The 25,983-nt window shown below is 46.1% G+C and overlaps 1 protein-coding gene across 1 annotated transcript; it reads right to left on the bottom strand.

The window, feature by feature from the left end:
• Positions 1 to 387: 387 nt before the first annotated feature.
• LOC308276642 (vomeronasal type-2 receptor 116-like) lies at positions 388 to 24,270 on the bottom strand (the record flags this gene model as incomplete). Its single annotated transcript, XM_080715466.1, has 12 exons — positions 388 to 491; positions 785 to 1,663; positions 4,374 to 4,515; positions 6,933 to 7,160; positions 7,324 to 7,379; positions 9,568 to 9,610; positions 9,712 to 9,863; positions 9,963 to 10,136; positions 10,254 to 10,518; positions 12,978 to 13,269; positions 15,202 to 15,298; positions 24,249 to 24,270. The coding sequence occupies 12 exons, from the start codon at positions 24,268 to 24,270 to the stop codon at positions 388 to 390; spliced, it is 2,454 nt and encodes an 817-aa protein (XP_080571592.1).
• Between the last annotated feature and the right edge of the window lie 1,713 nt (positions 24,271 to 25,983).

Below are 25,983 nucleotides of genomic sequence, written 5' to 3'. Positions count from 1 at the left end.
CAGTGTGGACGGCAGGCGATTGTCTCAAGGAAAAAACCCATACCACAATGCGCTCGAGAATAAAAATCTAAGGTCAAAACTATAAAAATTCAACTAAATAAAAACTGACGGTATCATGAGTTGAGCCCAGGGATGTCTCAACACTTTTTATTTGGAAACAGCATCTCACTAAGATGCTGCTATTGACCTCAAGCCTGTGATCCTCCTGTCTCAGGCTCCCAGGTGCTGGGATCACAGGTGTGTGCCACCATACCCAGCTCTCTAAGTAATTGTTAGGCAAGGAGAGGACAGGTAGCATGCATATTACACAATTCATTATAGAAAGATGTCCTGCTGCTGAATTGCCAGGTGGCAAAAATAAGAAAGTAGAAAAAGCTCATGTTAAAGTTAGTCAAAGGCAACCTGAGGAATCTTGATGGAATCGGTGATCATCCCAGAAAGTGTCTGCAGCTTGGCGTCATGGCACACACCTGTCATCCAGTACGTGGGAACTGAGACCAGAGCGTCTCAGGTTCCAGGCCAGTGTCAGACACTTAGCAAGGCTCTCAGCCACTTACAGACACCTGTTTAAAAATAAAATAAACAGGGCTGGGGATGTAGCTCGGCAGTAGAATGGCCCTGAACTCAATCACCAGTATCTACGAGGATGAGGAAGAGAGGAAGACAAACAACACCTATCTCAAAACCAGGCTGGGTTTTAGTCTCAAGCTTTAAAAATGGGAGGGAGATTTATGAGAAAAGCCCGCAGAAAGCCTATTTCTCGTTGAACATTGGTCCTTCAGACCTTTCAGGGAGTTCTTATCAGGTCTAATGAGAATGATGTAGCACTTGGGGGCAAAGATGCAGCCCAGGAGCCCCGCACTGGAGGCCAAGATGGAGAAGACCTCCACGGCCACCATGGCCTTCCCCTTGCTGCTGTGGTAGACAGGGAGGAAGGTGACCCAGACACTGCAGAACAGCAGCGTGCTGAAGGTCAGGAACTTGGCTTCGTTGAAGGTGTCAGGCAGGTTCCTGGCCAGGAAGGCCATAGTGAAGCTGCCCAGGGCCAGGGAGCCCAGGTATCCCAGGACACAGTAGAAGGCGGTGACTGAGCCCTTGTTGCACACGATGAAGATGTGGCCGTGTTCAGAGTATGCATCAGTGTCAATAAAGGGAGGAGAGGTTCCCAGCCAGATGGCACAGAGCATCACTTGGATCAGGGAGCAGATGGGGATGATGAAATTAGGAGCCCCTGACACCAGGAGCTGCCTCATCCTCCTCCCAGGACCCGTGGCCTTGAAGGCCAGAACCACCGTGACAGTTTTGGCCAAGACTGTGGAAACAGCCACAGTGAACCCAACTCCAAAGGTAATCTGCTGGAGGATGCAGGTGGCCATGTTGGGACGGCCAATGAAGAGCAAGGAGCAGAGGAAGCAGAAGGCGAGGGAGACGAGCAGGACGTAGCTGAGAGCGCGGTTGTTGGCCTTGACGATGGCAGAGTCTCTGTGCTTCACAAAGACCCCAAGAACCCCAGCTGTGAGCGCAGAGAAGCCCAGAGCGGCACAGGCCAGAGCTGTCCCCAGGGGCTCCTCATAAGCCAGGAAGGCCACCACCTTGGGGAGGCAGCGGCTCCTCTGTGTGTTTGGGTACTCGTGTAGGGGGCACTGGGAGCACTGCTCTGCATCTGGAGGGGAAACATCAGCAGTTCATATTTACTGACTTGTCCTCTTTGCCACATAAAAGTCCACGGTCCCCTCTGTAATGTCACTGAGGACAGACTGCCTGTGACGTCCAAGACAAGCACAGAGCAGGCTGTGCCATCGCTGAGCTGGAGAATGCTGAGCCCACCCTCCCAGGGACACTGGAGGTCTCCATGGCTCCTCCTGTGGCTCAGTGATGTTACCAAGTCCCCTCCATCACCCTGGGTCTTCTCATGACAGGAGGACTGCCATGCTTATCACACTGACCCAGAGCCATCAGGGAAAAGCTTTCCTGATACATGCTCAACCCAGAAACCACCTCCTACAACCCAGAGGACCTCCTGTGTTTTAACTTACTCTAATGTCTACTAGTTTCAGTATACAGCTTCACATCTGCTGGAAGCAGTCTACTTCCCTTCCTGCATCTGCATTTTTCTGTGATGATTTTGTCAATCTATCCATGTGAATTTTGAGAACACCTTGAAATGAAAAGTTTTGAACTTCAAATGAAATTTAATTGACATTATATAGTTAACTTTTTTGTACAGAAGTTTGAGCTCTGGGGTGATTTGCTACACCCCCAGAATCTTTTCTTTTTTATATTGAGTCAGGTCTGGCTAAGTCACCCAGGCTGGCCCCAAACCAGTGATCCTCCTGCCTCAGCCCCCAGAGTGGCCAGGATTTCAAGCATCTGCCCCAGCACCCCGCCGTAATTCAGGAACTTTTTCAGTAGTGAGCATTTTAATCAAAATATAAAAAATAGTCTGTGTTTTTATATTTTTACATGCATTTAAAACTGAGAGCATGGTTTGGTAACCATTTGTTCAATGAAGTGGCAGGTTAGGAGGATCTTGACTTTGGCATGATGTAAAGTACCTCCTGCCACATCCAACATCTGCTCTTACTGCATGAAAATAGCCAATGTACATTTATTAAAAAGCATGTCTATGGCCGGTGTGGTGGTGCACGCTTGTAATCCCCGTGCTTGGGAGGCAGAGACAGGATTGTGCAGGTTCAAAGCCAGCCCCGCTGGCTTAAGAGACCCTGTTTCAAAATAAAAAATATATGTATTATAGGTCTGGGAGTGTAGCCCAGAGGAAGAAGGGTTTCCAGGAACCCCAGTACCACCAAAAAAAAAAAAAAACGCATGTCTATATTACAATTAAATTTAATTTCCCAGCCAGGTATGGTGGCACTGCCTGTAATCCCAGTCCTGGGGAGGCTAAGACAGGAGGATCTCAGGTTGGAGAAACTTAGTGACAGCCTCAGCAAACTAGCCTGACCCTGTTTCAAAATAAAAAAACTCAATAGGGCTGTGAGCGCAGCTGGGAGGCAGAACACCTCTGGCTTCACCCCAGCACCAAAGAGCTTATTCTTTTTGCCAGAACAGGCAGCCATTTGCCTGCTCTGCCTCGGCTTCCTTATGTCATTATTGCTGGGAAGATCCGTGCAATGGACAGGATTCTGAAATAATTCAGAGTGATCCTCTCTCAGGGTTCTTGTCATGAGATACTCCTCCTCATAGCATAAAAAGATGTCTTGGACTTCTGTATACAGGCATGCGTGTCACACACAAGTGTGTGCATATCGTATCACTGTACCTTTTGACTTCCCTTCCATGTTTAATATATGACATACAAAAAATGTGGCACAAACGAGGAGATTGTCTTTTCATTAATGTATACTTATCTGATTTTAACTATTCTGCTAGCAATTGAAATCAGGTCATTGCTACTGCTTAGACCATGGGAGCCAGGCACAGTCCTGGTATTTGCGAAGCTAAGACAGGAGGATCTCAGGTTCAAGTTCAGCCTCAGCCACATAGGGATACCCTCAGCCACTTAGTGAGACTCTGTTTCAAATTAAAAATAAAAAGGGGCTGAGGGCATAGCTGTGAGGTAGAATGCCCTGGGTTCCATCCATAGTACCACATGTGCGCGCGCACACACACACACACACACACACACACACACACGCACGCACAACGGGAATGACATAGTCCTTATGCATGCATTCAAATCCTGTATTTGTTATGAACCATTACAAAAATGAGAGCAGTATTAATTAGTCTTTCAACAATCTGTGTTTGCCAATAGCATATTGTGTTTTGATCTGTATAATTTCTTAAATTGATGACTTGGGTGAAAACTACATATACTCATACTGCATTGTGACTTTTCTTAAAATATCACATCTTCATCTTATTTATTTGTTTATCTATCTATTTATTTCCTCAGGGGATTGAATCCAGGAGTATTCTACCTCTGAGCTCCACCCTCACCCTGATTGAACAGGGTCTCCCTAGGTTGTGGAGGATCTTGTCAAGTTGCTGAGGCTGGCCTCGAACATGCAATCCTCTATTCTCAGCCTCCCAAGTACTAGGATGACAGACATGAGGCACCGTGTTCAGCTCATGCCTTCACATGTTAACTGGACATTTTTCCCTGTCATATAATAATATTACAAAAGTCGGGGTCTGGTGTAAAGAATGTGTCCTCAGGCCTTGCATGGTGTTTAGAGACGGTTCAGTGCACTAAAACCCTCCCAGGACAATTCCTGCTCACTTGCTCTGTGTGTATCCCCTGCTAATGAAGAGCCCCAGGCTTTCTATTGGGTTTACACCTTCAGAGCACCCACGGGTACCTTGAGGATGGCTCATCTTGCAATCCATGGGTGGACGTTAACCTGGCCCACCGTGAGGTTTCAGGAGACTGTCTGGGGCAGCACTGGAGGCGAACAAAGGCCGACTGGACTGTCCACCACAGCTGACCTCATAGGCTGAGCTGTGCCGGGCCACAGAGGACATAGGTGGGCAGACAGTGACCTCAGCAGGCGTCTATAGACAGGATGCTGGACAGCCTACAATGGCTTCTGTGGCCCACGACCAATGTCCTTGGCTCCTATTCCTGAGTAACTATGACAGAGAAGATTACTGTAGGCTGGCTGTGAACTGTTACCTGTTTCATTGGAAATGTGTCCCTCTGGGCATGGAACACAAGTAAAACAGCAGACTGGTCTTCCTTCCTGGGGGATTCTCCTGAATCCTGGGCCACAGCTCTGGCTGCACACAGACTGAGGAGTCTGAGGGAAACCAGGTGATGGTTAGAATATGCTGTGTTATTATCTACTTTAACAGTGAGTCAGAATCTCTCTCCAAATAAGAAAGCACTTTGACCTGGAAGAGAAGGTCATCTCTCAACACCAAAGGTCACCATGGGATCCTACATGGACACCTGATTCTGGGCTCCTAAGCTGAGCTGCCGTCTCTCCATCTCAAGCGATCACCACATATCACCATGGCTCAGGATCGCATTGGGTTCAGACATCAGCCACACACCCAGGCTTCTCATATAACCTCATCACCCAACTCCTTTCTGGATGAGATTCTGTGTGGTTGTCAACTGGTATGCCTGAAAATACTTTAGGGTTGCATCTTTGAAGGGGACTGTTGGACGTATCTGTCATCTATCTATCACCTGTCTATTCTGTACCTCCTATCTACAGAGAATCTCAGAGTGTGTGACACACCACATATTGTGGGCTTCTGAGGCCAAGTGGGGCCTCAGAATATAATTGAGAATATACTTATAGAGAATTATGTGTATATTAAGAATATAATTATGTGTATAAAATTGATTGATATACAAATCTTCTGCAGTAAAAAGGCAGAAGGATATTGGGGGAGGGAGATGGGAAGAGAAGAGGAGGACAGAAGGACACAGTTCAAATATACTACAGCGAGAGGTGAAGGCATTGCTACCAATTCCAGGAGCTTGTATGTGGATGGAGGAGGAGAGAGGGTGGCGAGATGCTGAAGCAAATACACCAGGCTGTGTGCATGCACGCTTGCATCACACTGAACCTACTGTGATGCATAATTGACATGCACTGGTAAAGTATTAAAAATACCCTGGAAATGTCCAGCTGTGGAAGAGGACATGAACTCACCTTATGCGTTAAGGTGCTGAGTGGAGCTGGGCATGGTGGCACACGCCTGTAATTCCAGTACTTGGGAGGCTGGTGCAGGAGGATTGCAGGTTCAAGGCCAGTTTGCAACTTAGTGAGATACTGTTCTCACAATTTTTTAAAAAAGGGCTCAAGGTTTATCTCAGTGATAGAATGTCCCTGGTTCCAATCCCCAGGAGCATGAGAAAAAGAAGGAGAAAACGTGCTGAACAGAACAACGTTTGGGGAGTGAATGGCATCTTAATACCAAGAACAAGGCAAAGAAAACCTCCAGGAGGGGATGGTGTCCTAATCCAGAACCCACTTTGATTATACTAGACAGCAACACAGCCAAGGATCCTCTCCAGGTAGGACAAAGGCTCTCAGGTCGTATGGAAGGATAGATTTGGTATTTATGCATCTGTACTTTCAATTCTGTTGTAATTTCTTAACTTTACTTAATTTTATTAATGCTGCACGCATCATTGCACCCAAACCTTAAAAACAACTTCTTCAAACTTGCTCTTTCTAAGGAATTTAGCCCAGAATTTGTCCATTCAAAATCTCATCATACAAAATCAGGACGCGATTGGTGAACTTGGTGCTGGGCTAAAGGGCTCACACTCAGCCTCATCAGGACTCTTTACTTAACTACTTTTGCAGTATTTGGGATGGAACCCAGTATCTTGAGCATGCCAGGCAAGGGCTGTGGCCCTGAGCTGCACTCCAAGCCCTTCAAGACCCATATGTTTGTTTGTTTGTTTGTTTGTTTGTTTGTCAATCCATTTATTTATTGTGGTAATCATTTTGGGTCTTTCTTTTTTTCTTTCTTTCTTTATTTATTTCTTTGTTGCAGGTCTGAGAGAACCAAGGCATTCGACCTTCAAGCTACACCCTCTGCCCTATTTTTTATTCTTTATTTTGAAACAGGGTCTCACTGAACTGCAAAGAGCCTCACTAAGTAGCTGAGGCTGTCTGCAACCTGTGATCCTCCAGTCTCAGCCTCCCAAATGCTAGAATTACAAGCGTGCGCCACCACGCCTGGCTTTATTATTTGGTAATAGTGATTGAATCCAGGGGCATTCTACCTCTGAGATGTTTATTTTTATGTTTAACTTTTCTTTTTATTTCTGAAGCAGAGTCTATCTAGGTTGATGAGAATCTCACTACTTGTTAAGGCTGTCCTCAAACCTGACATCCTCCTGTCTCAGCATCCCAAGTTGCTAGGCTTACAGATGTGTTCCACCACACTCAGCCAGGACTCTTTATATTCCTCTTTGTTTATGCAGTAAGGAAACAGCATCATACCTGTGTGAAGTCAATAGGCCACTCTATGATCTCTTCATTGATGACCAAGCCTTCATGGAGTGGACTTCCAGAGGCAAACTCCCCTACTTTAACCAGCAACCGAAGGCCACCAGGGAAATCCACAGCATTCTGGATATCATACACGACCCCGTGGTTTCCTTTCTTGTCTAAGGATATGAGCTGCCCAGCACTGTTGTTAAACTGGAGTTTCTTCAGGAGTGGATGGAGCTGGAGGAGAGGCATTGATGTGGCAATGAGGCGTGCATACAGATGGAAGGTGGGAAGCCCTTAATTCCTAGGCAGTCCTTCTTCCCACCTCCCTAGGCTCAGGTTTCCTCCTGGGGAGAGGCTCAGGTCTGTTTGTTTTGAGGTCACCTTGTCATGGGCTCACGGGAGGGGAAGAGTTCTCCTGTGGGCACAGTGGTGGAGCCATGGAGTCCAGGGATTCTAGGGTGGGCAAAAAGGGTGGCGTTGGCAGAGGCTCTGCCACAAACCTGACCAGCACAGTCTATTTGGAGCAGCTTGGAAGCCAATCCTTGTACTTAGGCCACCACAGGGGTGGGTGTTTCAGAGCCTGCATCCTGGGAAGGGCAGCCTGGTGTATGCACATCACACCTCATCAAAACAGAGATTAAAGCCGGGTGTGGTGGCGCACACTGGTAATATCCGTGCTTGGGAGGCGGAGACAGGAGGATCGCGCAGGTTTGAAGCCAGTTGCGCTGGCTTAAGAGACCCTGTTTCAAAAAAAAAAAAAACAGGTCTGGGAGTGTAGCCTGAAGGTAGAAGGGCTTCCAGGAACCCCAGTGTGATAAATGTATTTCATACATAGACTATGGGTTCAGATCTCTCAGGATGTGACCAGAAAAATTCACCTCAAACCTCGAGGGCAGTACACCAAAGTACACCCAGTACCACCAAAAAAAAGAAGAGAGAGAGATTAAATATGTGTAATTGACTGTGCTTATCAGTTTTATCTCAGTGAAGTTTAAAGGAGGCAGAACATGGGCTCCTTTGTCTCTGCTGTTGGACCTTATTAGTGACCAGGCTACTATCTAGTGACAGGGAAGGGAGCTATTGGTGTCCCCAACTACAAAACAACTCTCAATTCTAAGGAGGTTTTGAATGGAGTGTGCTGATCTGTGAGTCTCTGGTGCCCAGAGCACTGTGTTGAGGGAAATTACTAACCTCTGATTGCTTACACAGTTTTGTTATTTCTATAAATAATTGACTCCTCCATATTTGTAATCCACCTGGACACAGTGACCTCCTTTTCTAAGTGGCAACTTCCATTAAGAACCAAATGCACTTTGAACATTATTATAGGAAAAATAGAAATTAGATGGTGGATGAGACTTTCTGACATTGCTGTTTACATATTTGCCTTTGTCTATATAGTTAATATGTTTACATATTCCAAAAACCTGATTAGTGATGTTGACTACTGTGCATGAGTTGATAAATGTATTTCATACATAGACTATGGGTTCAGATCTGTCAGGATGTGGCCAGAAAAATCCACCTCAAACCTCGAGGGCAGTCTGAGATGATCGCCACCAATCGAGGTCTCCTACTTAAAAGTAGAACCACAGGATATGTTGTGGTGGGTTGTATAGATTTTAGAAAAATAATGATGCCTAAGCTGGATGCAAAGGCACATTCCTGTCACCAAGTACTTGGAGGATCGCAGGTTCAAGGCCCACCTCAGCCTCTGAGTGAGGCTCTCAGAATCTTTTGAAACATGTTTCAAAATTATAATAAAAATGACCGGGCATGGTGGCACACACTTGTAATCCCCACGCTTGTGAGGCAGAGACAGGAGGATCATGCAGGTTCAAAGCCAGTAGCGCTGATGTCAGAGACCCTGATTCAAGAATATAAAAAAATAGGCCTGGGAGTGTATCCCAGAGGTAGAAGGGATTCCAGGAACCCCAGTGCCACCAAAAAGTAAAAAATAAAAAATAAAATTATAATAAAAATGTAAAGATATTTTTAAAATTTTTAAGGGTTGGGGTTGTCCCCACTTCCAAAACAATAAGGAAGAAGAAGAAGGAGGAGGAGGAATTAGAGGAAGAGGCTTAAAAATAATTCATTTCCCAGAGTCACATCTTATACGTGATACAGATATAGAGTACTAGAGTCTAAATGGGTAGAGTCCACTTCATCAGTGCAAAGAACCCAGAATCACACGTGGTCACTCAGTCCATGTCTCCCAGCATGGGATATATTCCAAACAATGCAGATTGGAGCAATTAATTCACCCTGTCAGTTATGAGTTGTGTTCACATATTTGATAGTATTTTATCCTGCAATAGAAAATGCTTTTCTGCCGGGCATGGTGGCGCACGCTTGTAATCCCCACGCTTGGGAGGCAGAGACAGGAGGATTGCACAGGCTCGAAGCCAGCCGTGCGCGCTGGCTTAGGAGACCCTGTTTCCAAATTTTAAAAAATGTAAAAATAGGTCTGGGAGTGTAGCCCAGAGGTAGAAGGGCTTCCAGGAACCCCAGTACCACCAAAAAAAAAAAAGAAGAAGAAAAAAGAAAATGCTTTTCTGATTCAGTTTTCTAACTAAATAGTCTGAGATGGGAGCTCCCAGAAGCAGAATTCTCTCCACATGGGTAACAGTTCCAGCCACACCTAGATCCAGTGTGAAGGTGCCCATGCTCCGTGTTGCCTGGTCCTGCTGGTTTAGAGATGAAAACACAGCCATGATGCCCCTCACTATGGTGCCTGTGGGTGCCAGCAGGTGCTCAGCCCTGCCTGCTCCTGGGGAAGCCTTACCTGCCATGGAGGGGGCCTGGGCTGCTCTGCATCCTCTGGAGATCCCTGTGCTATTCTCTCCACAAGCACCTCATGGAGGACGTGGGCCACGGCATACACAGCATTATAGAGGAAATAGCTGGAGTCAGATAAGGTCATCAGGTCGATATTTCCTGTCAAAGACCCTAAGGAGTCATTGGGTTCACAATTTCCAATTTTACCACATGATGACCCAGCAGGTGAGCAGTTAAAAAGTATAATCCAAAATTTACTCAAGTAAAAATCTCCTGGGTGCTGGGAAGGGTCGATGGTCTTGAGAAAGTTCTGGAAGCCAGGGATTTCCCGCTTGTGTTGTGCAAACGAGAAGCCTCCATGGAAGGAGTGCAGCATTTGGTCATTATCGAACGCAGTGATATCCCACTTGTCTGCCATGAGCCACACCTTCCCTGTGGTTACAAAGTAAGCTGACAGGTAGTCTACTATGAAGAGACTCCCTGCTTCACCATAGAGTATATGCACGTTTGCAGATGAAATGCTGAGCCTGTTCATGGCACTATATGTACTTTGTGGGTGCATTTTCTTTAAGGCAGGGAGCTTTTCTGCTAAGGCCACACAGATATCTTTTTTCACCATTTCCACATTCAGATGCTGAAGGAACCGTTCTCCTTTCAAATCATCAGATATTAAGATGGCCACCCACGTCCAGCCAAAATGCACCAGTAATGACACCATTGCATGGACCAGAGAGCTGTCCTCAGGGGCCATCTGGTAGAGTGAGGGGAACTGGTCTTTGTCACTTAGCATAAGATCAAATGGTCCATACGTGACCTGAGTAAGCAAACAAAATATGATTCTGAGTTACAAGGAATCGGGGCTTCCTCTTAGAAACGAATTAGCATACTCTGTACAAAACAGAGCTTTTCAGCCAGGCACAGTGGTGCACATCTGTGCACATCTCTACACTTGAGAGGCTCAGATGGAGGATCGCAGGTTGGAAGCCAGGAACAGCAGCTTAGCAAGGCCCTGTTTCAAAATAAAAATCCAGTGTGTTGGCAGATGCTTGTGATCCCAGCACTTGGTAGACAAAGATAGAAGGATCTGGGTTTGCGTCCAGCCTCAGATATGAAGTGAGGCCCTTTGCAACTCAGTGAGACCCTGTATCAAAATAAGGAATAAAAACAAGAATGGGGTGTAGCTAGATGTAGAATGCCCCTGCATTCCATCTCCAGTACCATAAAAGAATAAAAAATTAAAATTTTAAAAATGCAGGTACTTTGGCTTGAAATAGAAAGAGTTCCACGGGTTTGAGAGAGATAAAGATAGAGATAGAGATAGAGATAGAGATAGAGATAGAGAGAGAGAGAGAGAGAGAGAGAGAGACTTGAAACTGAATAAAATCCTTCTGAGTGGTAATCTCCTATACCGATTTCCCTATTCTCCCCTTGTGAGCATGCAGAACACTTTTTCTAAGTGTCTTTACCTTTAGAAAGTAAAGTGTACCAGGCATGCTGGCACACATCTGTATCCCAGTACTTTGTGACTGAGAAAGGAGGATCGCAGGTTCCAGGCCATCCTTGGCAACTTAGGCTCTGTTCAAAATAAAAATAAAATACATCTGGGGGTGTAACTTAGAGAGAGAATGCCCCTAGTTTCGATGCCCAGTGCCAAAATTTAAAAAAAGGCAAGAAAATGGAGAGGTGAGTTGGGCGTGGTGGTGCACGCTTGTAATCCCCGCGCTTGGGAGGCAGAGACAGGAGGATCGCGCTGGTTCGGAGCCAGCCTTGCTGGCTTAAGAGACCCTGTTTCCAAATTTTAAAAATATAAAAAAATAGGTCTTGTAGTGTAGCCCGGAAGTAGAAGGGCTTCCAGGAACCCCAGTACCACCAAAACAAGAAAGAAAAAGAAAATGGAAAGGTGAGATTGACAACTGCTTCCACCTCCTGCCTGGGAATAAGGAGGTCTGACGTGGTGCAGGGTGCAGGTAGCAGGTTGTATTCACTCCTGTGGAGCAGAGCCAGCACCAGTGATCCATGCTGCCTGCGCACACTGATGATGAAGTGTCTTCTTACTACACTGACCTCCTGGTAGTCTGGACTTCAGTTATGAACACAGGGACTGAGGTCATCTAGAGGATTACTTCCATTTACCCCCTCTGATTCTCTAAAACTTATTTCTCCCTAAACACAATGCTGCTAAGCTACTGCCTGTGTTTGGCCGTGACACCATCCTGATCGTTAGAAGTGTTTCCAGATCTTCCTGCAAAGAAGCAGTGGCATGGGGAGGCCTGATTCCTCAGCTCTGTCATCTTTCTGAGCAAAGTACCTGAGAAGCACAGCTGAGATGAGGAAAGGATTATTGGGCTCATGGATTTAGAAGTTCTGGGGTTTCCATTCCTCTATCTATGTTCAAATGTTTCCAAGGCAGAGACTTTGGTGGCAAGACATGGCAGAGGGACAGAGCTCACAGCTCATGGCGGGGGAAAGCAGCGAGTGTGACAGGGAGGGCCAGGGACAGATAAAGTTCCCAAGACCACACCGCAGGACCTCTCATCCAGCCATATCACAATTCTCCACCTGGCTAGGTGCTCTAACAGTGAATTCAAAATCATATGCGTTAGGGAGGATGTCACTGGGTAGGCTCTCAAGAGATCTGCTTGGATGGACGTGAGCGAGGCAGGCTGGGCTGAGTCTGTGGGTAAGGCCCAGGATGGGTGTTTCTGAGCCTACGCTCTCCTTGGGATCCTTAGAGGCACAATGGACTTTATTGTTGCCCCAGATGCCAGCCAGATGCCCAGGGCTGCTCTCCCTACACCTGACATTCACTGGTGCCTGGAGACCTATGAGGTGGTCATGTCCTGTGGGCAGTCTCTATGCTTGGACCTCTCCTAGGACCCCCACAGCTGTGGGCCATCGGGAATCAGAGTTCCAGTGAGTGGGAGATGAATATCATGGTCAATACTCTTTTTGTTTTATTTTTATTTCTGCCTTGAGGATTGAGCTCAGGGGCATTCCAACTCTGACTGTGGTCCCGCTCCCTCAGCTTCCCAAATACTGGGATTACAGGAGAGCTCCACGTCCAGCTTAGTTAGATGCTAAATCTCCAGAGCTCCTTCTCCATCTTTCTCCTCACACTGCTGAGATTCTCAAGAATTTGGGAATTCACTGAGACCTGATCACCTGAACCCCCATGATTAATAGACACTCAAATTCCACTTTGCTTAATCACACATCAGGGTCCAGAAGTAGGGAAAATCAACACATCCTCTACAGAATGCTTGGCCGACTTACCTGAGGGGTTTTGTAGAGCTCCAATAGAGCTCCGATCTCAACCGAAAATGTTGGTGAGGTCCCTGCGATGGCAGCAACAGGTCTGTGCTGATTCTTGCACTGGTAGTTAGGGAGAACCTCGTCACCTCCTGACAGCCACATCAGAGTGCCCTCAAGGGTCCTTTGTTCACCGGGGAAGACATTGTAGATCTGGAACCCCAAAGTCAGATTGGGGAGCAGGTGGGGGTTCCTGTTGATCTCCTCGATGGTGAAGTAAAAGGCCAGCACGTGTTGGTACTTCTTCCAAAACCACCTGGACAGAGGAGAAGATGAGGTCAGGAGGCTCAGGGCTGAGTCCTGAGCCAGCATCAGAACCAGACAGGCTAGATCCAAGACGCTCTTCAGAGGTGCCCTGGACTGTGGACCCTGTGTAAGGTTCCCAGGGCCCTGTTGACCTTGGAATGGCTCTTGGCCTCTTGGGAAGCAAACTGTGTTCTAAACACTGAGAGACTTGTGGGACATTTGGAGTGGGCTGAGGTAGAGATGCGCTGGATGCTATCGCTGTCAACTGGACCACTTAACTAAAGTTTCTATAAATTTGAGGTGCATTCATGGTTACAACAGGAGCAGGAAGTTCTTAGGGAAATGAGTGAAGGTGGCTACATCCTTCTTCATAAACTGTCTTGTTTTATGACACTGGGGATCGAGCCCAGGGTAGAACCCAGGCTTTCTACCACTGAGCCACAGCATCCTCACATACTTGTTTACCTTGAAACTGGGTTTCACTAGGGTACCGAAAGTTTCACTAAATTCCTGAGACCTGATTTGAACCTCTGTTCTCCTCTCTTATCTTCCAAGTGCTGACATCACAGCCAGGAGCCAAGAGGCCAGCTCAGACAAAGCTGTCCTTTTCCTTAGAGCAGAACCAAGACACAGCAGTGCTGGTTCTCCCTGTGTTCAGGAATCCTTAGCCAGCCTCTGCCCTACCTGCTGACCAAAGCTTTGAGAGCAGTTTCCCCTTTCTCAGGTGTCCCAGAGGGATTCTGAGCAGCTCATGTTGTACGGAGCCGTTACTACTCTAGTCCACAACACTTATGAGAGCTGGCAGCCATTGTGTTTTTCTTCAAGCGTGAACACATGATTCAGGACCTCTAATTAATTTTATAGGTTTCAACGTGTTCACTTTGTGTTCCTGGACTTTCTTTCTCTATAGAGAATCTGCCTTGATCCTTCCTCCTCTCTCCTTGCCCCTTTTGTACAAAAGTACAAAATTTAGGTTTTGTTCCTAAATTTACCAAAGGTGAAGTCTTGGATTTTAGACCTACATTTCAAAGGTATATGTTTCTGAAAGAATACATAAAAAACCTTTATGTGTGTGCATATGTATGTGTTTGTGTGTATGTGTGTTTTAATTGAACGAAGAAGCAACCTACCTCTGAACTACACCCCCAACTTTTTTATTTTATTTTTTCTGGGGCACTGGAGATCAAGCCCAGGAGCATTCTCCCTGGAGCAGAATCTCAGCTTTTTTTAATTTATTTTATTTTTTCAAAAAGAGTTTTTCTAAATTGCTGAGGCTGTTTTTATTTTTGGTTTTTGTTTTGTTTTGTTTTGTTTTACCAAACAAGTAGTAGCAAGCCAGGCATGGTGGTGCACGCTTGTAATCCCAGCATTTGGGAGGCCTGAGAACGGAGGATCATGGTTTGGGAACAGCCTCAGCTACTTAGTGAGGCCCTTGCAACTCAGCAAGACCCTGTTAAAAAAAGAAAAAATAGGGTTAGGCGTTTATCTGGGAGGTACAATAACCCTGGGTTGCAATCCAACCTGGTACTGTAATGCATACATACAGACATACATATGTACATAAATACATACATACATACATACCCTATGAGTGTCTGGGATGTAGCTCATTGGAGAAGCACTCCCTGATTCAGCCCTATTGACAATCTGTGTGTGTCAGTTTGGTAAATCAGTCATTAGAGACCCACGCAGACACTGTTAATGGAGTCCAGGGCCAATGCACTTTCTGTAGAATGTGCAGGGCACCATTACTTATTAAGGCTGGACGTGATCTATGGAAACGCTGTGCCAGACCGACTGGCAAGACCATGGCAGTGGTCAAGGAAAACCAAAGGGCTTTCTAAGGGCTTCGAGGGTCTGACACCATGAGCAGGGTCACAAAGGCTCAGACGCCTGTGTGTCCCCAAGAGGGGCTTCTGCCCCCAGGTGAGGCAGGTCCCACCAGACACATTCATTCCAAATCCCACACTGCTGGACCACGTACATCAGGCTGGTGGAGTAGGAAAATGTGTCCCCTACTCTCCTCAGTACCTGTGGAGCTGAGAACAACCACATGGTTTTAGATTCACGAGGGTGAGAGAGAACCTGGGAATATATTGCTCTGCATTGCTCTCATTGCTGTGCAGGCTCAAAGAGGATTAGACACTTGAGAGGTAGAGACAGGGTGATTGCAGGCTCGAGGCCTCAGAAACTAAGCAAGACCATCAACAAAACAGGGAGACCCTGTTTCAAAAAGACTGGGGGGGTGTGGCTCAGGAGTAGATTGGTTTGTCTCTAGAACCACGTACAATAAGAAAAAAATTTAGCTTGGCATGGTGGTACACACATGTAATCCCAGTACTTTGGAGGCAGAGACAGGAGAATCACAGGTTCACAGCCAGCCTCAGCTACTTAGTGAGGTCCTCTGCAAATTAGTGCAGCCCTGTTTCCAAATAAATGAAGAAAATAGGTCTTGAATTATAGCTCAGGGGTAGATAGTCCTTGGGTTTCATTCCCCCATACAACAAAATATACAAACAAAACAAATAAAAAAGACTGAGGATGTATCTCAGAGGCAGAATGTTCCTGGGGCCATACGCAGTGCCCAATCAGAGAGATTAAACAGACAGAAAATACAGCCTCAGCCACCCCTAACTTATAGGTAAAGAGTGAAACTTACATTGAAGCAGGCATACGCTCTGATTCCACTAAAAAAGATTGCTGGATCACGGGCAACTCCATTTTTGTGCTGTAAAGGAGGAAAAAGGCTCCCAGCACCACGTCTCCTTCTTTCTGGATATTTGGCTTCAGGCCTTTGACACAGGAAACATAATCTTCATCCCAGTATGTTTGCAAAGGCTGCAGGAGCAGGAAGAAGAGACACAGAGAGAAGAACATCACAGGCTCCACCCAAAACAGAGACAGTCTGGCTGAGCTGTGTGGGTGAGGAGCAAGATCCAGGCGTCGTCTGTACAGGCACAATGGCGTGCCCCTGTTGTCAGATGTCCTGGACCTGTGCAGAGTGTGCAGACGGGCTTCCCAGCACAGACATAGGGAGAAGAAAAGGGGGCGCCAAGGGAGTCACGGAGCTGAGACCTGAGCCATCTGGCTGTGGTCACAGCAGCTCCGGTGCCCATTCATTTCATGGCTCTGCTGCTGTCCCATCCATGAGCTCAGGGACCCACTGCCCGGGGCTCTGCACCTGTCACCTCCATCCTGATGAAAACACTTTGCGAAAACATGTTTGTGCCTCGGCTTCTCAACGCCCGCCAGGATTTCATCATGGTCCATTGAGGCTCTGGGGACCACAGCAGCCCTGAGTTGCTGAGAACCCAGAAGTTTAGACTTGTTGTCAGTCCACTGCCCTGAGGGACAGGACAGGGTGAGCAGGAGTTGGTGCTGAAAACAACTGAAGTTAGAATCCTACAGTGAGTCCTGCACACCCATGATTATCCAGCACCATTCACAACTACCTAGGCATTCATCGACAAATGAATGAATAAATATAATGTGGTATAGGCACACAGTGGAATTTTACTCAGCCATAAAGATGAATAGTCATGTCATTTGCAGATAATGGATGGAACTAGATAGAGTACAGTATGCTAAGTGAGACTGGCCCATGTAATAAAGACAAAGGTTCTAGGTCTCCTATCTACATGGGCTCCAGAGAGAAACAGGACTTGAGCTGAATGAGGAGAGAGGCCAGGAGAGCAGAGGAAGGGATTGGGGAAGGAGAGGGGAAAGGCAAGAGGAGGACTGAGAAGGACACAGACCACATCCTGCTCTGTTCCTTGAAGGAGGATTCACCACCAGCCTCTCTGACATGTATGGAGCAGGAAGGGGCTGGGCGGGTGTGTAAGGAGGGAGCATACCCAGGGACGTGTGCAGGAATGTAGGGATCACTTTGAATGTCACTGTGATGTATAATTACACACCAATAAAAGTATAACAAAAAACTCAAAATACCAAAAGGAGATAGAGTAGGAGTCAACAAAATGCCCAGTCGCAAAATGCCATCACTTGGAAGCTTGGTCAAGAACGTGGGGACTGAGGTCAGCGGGGAAGTCTCCTTTGGTGCTCAGGGAAGGCGCATTGACCCTGTGCCCAGGTCGCTCCCAGGGTGACAGGATCCTCCTGGAAGAAGTGGGCTTTGTGGTTTCCTCAGAAGGAGGCTGTGAACAGGGCGTGGTGGAGCACACATGGAATCCCAGCATTTGAGAGACTGAGACAGGAGGATCGCGGCTCGTGGGCAGCCTCAGCTACTTCATGAAGCCCTTTGAAACTCAGTGTGACTCTTTCAAAATAAAAAATAAAAACTTAATAGGGCTGGGAGTGGAGCTTGGAGGCAGAATGCCCCTGGGTTCCATCCCCAGTACCGCCAAAAGAAAAGGACTCTGTGCTCCAAAGAAGACCTGTCGGCCACCCCACCCCAACCCTTGGCAGAGGGAAACCTCTTTCCTCAGCCTGAAACTACACCTCTGCCCACTGGGTAGTGCTCACCATTGGGTTTACAAGCCCTGACTAAGACAACTCAGTGCTTTACCCCATAGTCCTCTAGTGCTGACATCCCCTTTTTTCCCACCACTCTTCCTGGAAAACCTTCTCTACACAGTTTTCATTTTTTTATTTTTTTAAAATTAATAGCCATACAGTGCATATATTTATGGTGTTTTGAGATATTTTGATACAGGTATATATTGTGGAATTGCTGGAGACCTCGCATACCTTTCTCTTTCTACAGTGAGAACACTTGAAGTCTGCTCTCTTGATACTTTTCAAGGAGACAGTAGAGTGCTTTTAATTTGAATGCTTTTATTAGTGCTCTTCATGAGGTATACTTGCTATTATACAGCATAGTGAGGGTCAGTGTGATACAACACACGTACGTATAGCTCTTGGAGTATTGGTTTTGTTTGGGGGTTTTGTGGGGAAAATTTTTTTTATTTATTTTTTATTGGTGCAATGTATTCATACATCATAATGGTATAAAGAAAATACTTTTGTACACATACATGCACACATCACCGAGTTAGCCCCTACCCAATCCCCACCCCGTTCCCCCCCCATTCTTCCTTCCCATGCATGGCTTAGTGGTTGACATCAAGTTTTATAGCAATTTATCCAATATTAACAATGATAATCTCACATAACAGCTTCATTTGTCTGATACCAAGCTTTTGATGACTTAAAGATAACATTTCAATATTTCGTTTTGCTTTCTTTCTTACCAGAGAATTTTTTTTTTCTTTTTTTCTTTTCTTAGGTGAAACTATCATGCATTTTATTTATTTATTTATTTTTCAGAAAAAATCTATCCTGATAAGGAATATGGACTCTAGATACCCAAAACAATCTCGAAAAGAACAAAGCTAGAAGATGTATATTTTCTGATTTCAAACCATATAAAGCTACAATAATTGAAACAGTGTAGTACTGTTCTAAAGGCAGATATATAAACCATTGGAGTTAAATAAAAGCCTAGAAATAAATTCTTCCATATATTGTCAAGTTATTTTTGCCAAGGTTTCCACGAACATTTGGTGGAGGAAATACTAATCTTTTAACTAAATATTGTTGAAAAATAATAATTACATGAAAAATAATAAAATTGGACTGTTACCTAACATATATACAAATATTAACTCAAAATAGATAAAAGACAAGCCGGGCATGGTGGCGCACGCTTGTAATCCCAGCATTCGGGAGGCTGAGACCTGGAGGATCGCGGTTCGCAGACAGCCTCAGCTACTTAGAGAGGCCCTCTGCAACTCAGTGAGACCCGGTTTCAAAATAAAGAACAAAAAATAGGGCAGGGGGTGTAGCTCGGAGGTCAAATGCCCCTGGTTTCCATTCCCAGACCTGCAAAAAAAATAGATAAAAGACCTAAATATAAATCTTAAGACTATAAACTTTTAGAAGAAAATCTGGGTCATAAAACCTAACAACACTGAAATTGGCAGTAATTTCTTGGATACGATTTCAATGGCACAGGCAACAGAAGGGTATACAAACTCCCTAAAAAATAAAAAAAATATTGTATATCCAAAGACAATGTAAACAGAGCTAAAAGTTACTGATAGAATGGGATAAAATATTTCCAAATGCTCTATCTGAAGGTATATTAATATTCCAACTAGAAATCCTAAAAAATAGCAACAATAAAAGCAAACAATACAGTTTAGAGATAGGTAAAAGACTAACATAATGAATCTCCACAGATAACCAATCTTAGTTGTCTGTTGGATGGAAAATCTTGTTTCTCTGGTTCTGGTGTGTGTTACCTATTCTTTGTAGTTAATCTCTTTGAGTATTTTCTCTAGTGCTGGTTTTGAAGACATAAGTTCCTTCAGTTTCTGTTTGTCATGGAAGCTTCTTATTTCTCCATCTAATTTGATAGAAAGTTTTGCTGGGTAGGAAATTTTTGGCTGGAAGTTGCTTTCTTTCAGAGTTTGGAATGTGTTACTCCAAGCCCTTCTGGCTCTCATGACTTGGTTTGGGAAGTCTGGAGTGATTCTAATTGGCTTGCCTCTGAATATCACTTGGCCCTTTGTTTTTGTTGCCTTTAAGATTCTCTGCTTGGCTTCCACATTGGTCATTTTGACAATTATGTGGCATGGGGATCGTCTTCTCCGATCCTGTCTAAAGGGAGTTCTATAAGTTTCCTGGACCTGTGTATTGACCTCTTGCTCTATGTTTGGAAAATTTTCTGCTATTACTTCCTTGAAGAGATGATTGATCCCTTTAGTTTCACCTTCTTTTCCCTCCTCTGTCGGATTTTTTTTTCTAAATTAGAAACTATACGTTCATTTTTTGAATGATCATCTTCTAGGAGCAAGATTCTATTCTCCATGTGGTCTAATCAGTTGTTTGTACTTTGAATTGAGGCCTTTCCTTCATTAATTGCATCCTTTATCTCTTTTTGGCTCTCTCTGAATTCTTTTCAAAACACCTCTATTATTTCTACAGTTATTTTCCTGATTAGATTTTCTAGAAATCTCTGAATTTCTGTTTTATCAGGTTCTGATGTTGTGGGGTTGTGGGCATTCATTGCTCCATTGTTATTTCTCTTTCCCATGATTTTGGAAGTTTGTGCCTTATCTGAGTTCTTCCCTTGGGTCACTATGACTTCACTTAAGGTGCTCTGGATCTCGAGTTCGTGGTATCTCAGTCCCCACTACTCCTTTACTGGGTTGTATCACAGAGTCTCAGACTATGGGAGTCAATTGAGGCTGCTTTAGACCATGGTGGGGTGCCAGATTGGGCGTTCTCCTATGGTGTGATATCTCTGCCACCACCACTCCCCCACTGGGTCAAGTCCTGGGAGTGCTGTACTGGGATTTCTCCTCTAGGGGCCACAATTTGACTCACTGTTGTTGAGTGCGCAGATGGAGCTGTCATGGACTCAGTGAATTTGTTGCTGCTGCCGCCGGTTACAATATGACGCCGCTGCCACACCCTCGGCCATGAGGTTGGCATATTTCTTTTCTGTTTTTGAGCTCTGCTCTGAGTCTCTGCAGGGTGTGATGAGCATGGCCCCTGGGAGCTTTAGACGCTCCCTGCGCCGAGAAATCTGCCGAATCCCGCCCGGCTGATCCGCAGCGGCTCACCTCAGCTTGCTGTCCACCCCTCCTCTCTGGAGCCTGGTGGGCTGTTGAGTGCATTGGTCTGGTGCCATCCAGTGAGCTCGCCACTGCCACCGGCAGTAAGGTGCTGCTGCCGCGTCCTCAGGCGTGAGGCCGGCGTATCTCCTCTGAGGCTCTGAGCTCCGTTATGAGTTCCCTTCCTCTCTGGAGACTGGTGCTGCAAGAAAAAATGGCGCCCGCCGCTTCACGCTATGACTCCGGCTGCAGCACTGCAGTCTGGTTTCTGGTGTCTCATTTTTCCAGCCCTCTTTTTCTCTGTCCCTTGTAATTACATTTTTTGTTTCTCTGCTGATGGTGTTTTCTGGCTATGAAAGGCACTGATTTTGTGGTAATAGAGATTGGTTGTTAGCGAGACTTGTAAGCCCCGCTTTTCTCCCTTGCCATCTTGTGGGGAAATTTTTTCATGGTGTAGGGGTGCTGGAAAGCAGGCTGGAAGAAGTGCTTTCCCCTACCCCAGCATAAGAAGTTAACTAGAGAAGTCTTCTCCCATATTAGGATTAGAAATAAGATATTAGAATATAGAGTTAAGATATAGAAGTAAGGTAGGATTAGAAACAGAATGAAGATCCATAAGTCCAGTTGCCCAGGTTACAGGATTCAAGGACCAGGGCAGGGGACCCACCAGGTCAAAGCCTCTAATCTCCAGCTTGCCGGCCAAGGTCTTTGAAAATGGGCCCCATCCCCATATCTCTGAGCCAGATCAGCAAACAAGGCCATGCTAATCTGCTTTCCAGGCAGAGTCCTCAGCACAGAGATAAGCCTGGCCCAGCCAAGGTGGGTGGGAAAGGCAGCCCTAGGGAATGAACACATACCATAAGGGAGATAAGCAGTCTTTAGCAGGCTCTGACATGTGTGGATGCATGTTTTAAAATTATTGGTTGTACTTGTTTGTCCTTGTATCTGATTGGTTGTATTCTAAGGTTCGCAGGCTCAGACTTTTGGCGGGCTCTGATGTTGTAACCACTCCCTCCTGGGGCTATAAATCCAGACTGTGAAGTGAGCCCTGGGTTGAAACTCGACCCCTGGCTAGCCGGGACAGAGCTGCAGCACAATAAACCTCACTTGCATTTTACATCTCTTGTGAGTCCTTCAATATTTGTGTTGGTGAGCGACTCTCGGACCCTTCATATGGGGGCACGTCTGGGATAAGCCTCTTCCCCATTTAGCGAACTGCACCAAGGGGCAGAGGTTTCATTTTGGAGCCCTCAGGCCACGAGACGTCGTTATAACTCCTGGGATGAGACAAGGGAAAAGACTTGGGCGTCAGGACGCTGTGTTAGGCCCTTGTGACCCTTGATCGAGTCTGGAGGTGATGGCCTCAGGTGGGGGAAAAGGCTCGGGCGGCAAGACACTGTGGTAAGGCCCTTGTGACCCCCTGGGCTGGAGGAACAGGCTTGGGTATAAAGTCCCTTGTGACCTCCAGTGGTGGTGCTGACCAGGGCCCCTAGCCTGAAGGCACCACTCAGGCCCCAATGCCGGATGCCGGGTTGGAAAGTTGGAGGAAGACCCCAGGGGCAGTGCGACGGCACATAAGACCAGTGACCTCCAATAGGAGGCTCTCGGTGGATGTCTCTCTGTGAGAGGGGGAGCTCCATTCTTGAGTTTCTTCATGAGAAGGGAGTTAAAGCTGTTTTGGAATTTTTTTGAGAAAGGAACAGTGTCCTCTGTGCTCAAGCAAAGAAGGTTTTGAGAGAGGAACAGTGTCCTCTATGCTCAAGCACAGAAGGTTTTGAGAGAGGAACAGTGTCCTTTATGCTCGAGCAAAGAAGGAATCCTGGCGCCCAATGAAGAAGTTGATCTTCCACAGGTGAAGTGGACTCCATTCGGCCTCATCAAGGATCCTAACTGTGAGTGTGTGAGTGTGAAAAGGACCGGTCCGTATGATTGGAGAAAAGTGGAGTGAATAGAAACAATTGGGATATGTGATTGGATTTGCAATTTTGTTGTTTTTGTTGTATGATATTTTGGAGTATTGGTACCAGTAAATGTATTATAATTAGTGGTTAATTATAATTCTTCTAAATTTAGAAATTGCTCTTTTAATGATAGTGGTAATTTGCATGCCTAAGTTTTCATGGTATCCATTTAATATTCATTAATTGCTATTCTAAGGCATTTGGCTAGGGAAACAGCCGATTTGGGGTGGGGTTGAGCAACGACATCTGTTAAAAATAAATTCTAACAGTCCGCCAGGGGAGTGCACATAAGGGGTGGTTGCTCAGCACTCCGGACTAGCCTACCTCTGCTAGAGAGGGCAGGTTTGCCTGAGATACTGTGGAGGCATACGGCACAGACTAACAACCTGGTGAAGTCCCCTCCTTAAGACAGCACACTTACAGACCTGAAACACTAGGAGAGCCCATCCCAGACTCTGGTCTAGGTGAAGGACTTCTACTGGTTGCCCAGGTAGCTTTCCAAACACCTGTAGCCCTCAAGGACTAGGGGAAGCAATTTGGGATGAAGGACTAGCCGCCAGAGTTCTAAAATCATACCCCTAGACTTATAACTCCCCCATCCCACTCGGCTGAGAATAATAAGGATTGTGGTTATAAAGCTTTGTAAATACAGTATTAAGTGGTTTTAAGAGAAAAATATAGAATAAGTTGTTTAATTTTAACAATGGGACAAGCACACGTAACTCCCAAAGGTCTCGTCCTCTCCCACTTTTCTGAGGTACAGAAGGAGGCTCGGGAAATGGGCCTGGCTATCAAGAAGGGTAAGTTTGACTCTCTGTTCGGCCGAGTGGCCATCCTTTGGATAGGTGTTGGCATTCTTAAATCTTTACCTGGTAGAGTGGGGGCCATCCTCAGACTGCAGGCTGCCAATTTGGTTTAGTAAGGACTTGAAAGGGGAAAGAGACAGACAAAAGCCATGTAAGAACTCTGGCTGAGCACAGAAGCCTAGGCTCAAGTCAGCTTAAGGATGGAAAGCAAGGGCATCACTGGAGTAATGCTCTCAACCAGGAAGCCAGAGAGGCCCTCCGAGGCCTGGCTCACAGTGCAAAGGGGGACCATTAAATGGTGGAGCGCCCCCAGTTCCGAAGGGAAATAGGGTCCTCAGACCTAGGTCCCAGTAAATTACTACCACCAGAGTTGACTAAAAGAACCTTAGGTGATCATGCAGTGAGATCTCAGAGGCCAATTCTAAGGCATTGCCCTTCTTTCCTGACCCAAGATCCAAAAGCTTAGCCAGGGTGGGGAGGGCTTAACAGGCCAGCCCTGAGCCATCTCTTTATTCAAGATTTACCTGCAGCATCCAGAATGACCTTTCCTGTTCTACCATTCATAGCCACACCAGAAAATTGGGTGGCAACCACAGGGAACGTTTTCCCAGACCTAATTTCTAAGGACAAGGCCATCATTACTCGTTCTGGTAGCCAGGGCCATCCTGATCAGTTTCCATACATTTTAGTTTGGGAGGATTAAGTCCAGAAGCCCCGTCCTGGCTTAGGCCTTTGGTACAAGCTGGTGGCACTCTGGCATTGGTAGTCCAAGAGAAAAAGGGACCCCCAGGTGTCTTTAATACTTATGGAGAAAAGTCTTCTGCCCTGGTGCTTCCAGAAAGTTCATCTCTATATCCTTCTCTACTAGATTTTGAGACAGTTAGGCCACCTCCATATGCCCAAGCAGGTCGAGTAGCTGGGGCAGCTGCCCAGGCAGACCAAGCACCTAGTGCCGCAGTTAGGCCAGTGTCTTCAACAACTGGGGGCCAAGAAAGAGGACGTAGACCAAGGACTAGAGGGCTTCAGAGAACAGGAGCCCACCTCCTCAACTCCAGAGGAAGACGTCCCAATCTTCCCAGTTCGTGCTATAGGACAGGGGGGACCAGAGGGGGAGTAACATTACCAATATTGGCTTTTTTTTTTCCTCCAGTGATCTCTATAACTGGAGAACCCAAAACCCCCATTTTCTCTGAAGATCCTAAGTGTCTTATAGGATTATTAGAGTCCATCATGCATACCCATTGCCCAACCTGGGACAACTGCCAGCAGCTGCTAAAGACGCTCTTCAACACGGAAGAAAGGGAGCGTATCCTCAATGAGGCCAGAATGTCCTCAGCAAAAATGGGAGACCCACCACACTTCAGTATGAAATTGGTGATGCCTTCCCGCTTACACGTCCAGATTGGGACTTCAGGAACGCATGATGTAGGGAGCATCTCCGAGGGTACCACCAGACTCTAATGACCGGTCTCCAGGTGGCTGCTAGACAGCCTACAAATTTTTCTAAGGTAAAGGCTATTGTTCAAGGAAAAACTGAAAGCCCGGCTGCATTTTTAGAACACTTGTATGATGCTTATAGGCAGTAAACTCCAATAGACCCAGAGGCAGATGTATACTGATCAGCTGTTATACTTTCTTTTATTAGGCAGCCCCTGATATCAGGAAGACTGAGGGAGTCAGGGCTCAGCTCCCCTCCCCCCTCAAGTCTTGGGTAACTTTAATGATGGAAGGGAAACCAGTGGGATTCATGGTGGGTACTAGAGCACAATACTCGGTGCTAAACCAGCCTTTGGGAATGCTAAATAAGCAGAGAACAAGCATAGTCCAGGGGGCGACAGGATCAAAACTTTGCTCCTGGACAAGTGAGCGTACTGTTAACCTAGGAAAACACCAGGTCACTCATTCCTTCCTGGTGGTTCCTGGAAGCCCAGCTCCATTATTGGGAAGAGACTTGCTCACTAAAGTAAAGGCTCGTATCCACTTTGAACCAGAAGGAATTAAAGTTACTGATGGAGAAGGACAACCATTACATATATTGACTTTATCACTGAATGATGAACACCGTTTATTTAAAGAGCAAAGAAAAGAACTAAAAGACAAGGAGGAAATGACTGTATGGGTAGAACATTACCCCAACGCCTGGGCTGAAATAACAGGCATAGGACTGGCCAAACATATGGCTCCAATAGTCGTAGAGCTAAAAGCTACCGCCCAACCTATACGGGTTAAGCAATATCCAATGCCCGAGGAAGCACGACAGGGGATAGCGCCTCATATCCATAGACTGTTGGAAGCTGTAGTCCTCAGGCCCTGCCATTCAGCATGGAACACCCCTCTCCTCCCAGTCAAAAAGCCAGGAGGAACAGATTATCGGCCA

The sequence above is a fragment of the Muscardinus avellanarius genome (assembly GCF_963383645.1).
Source record: "Muscardinus avellanarius genome assembly, chromosome: 18".
NCBI classification, from domain to species: domain Eukaryota; kingdom Metazoa; phylum Chordata; class Mammalia; order Rodentia; family Gliridae; genus Muscardinus; species Muscardinus avellanarius.
Note: the sequence above shows the minus strand (reverse complement) of the source record. Positions and strands in the feature narration are given on the sequence as shown.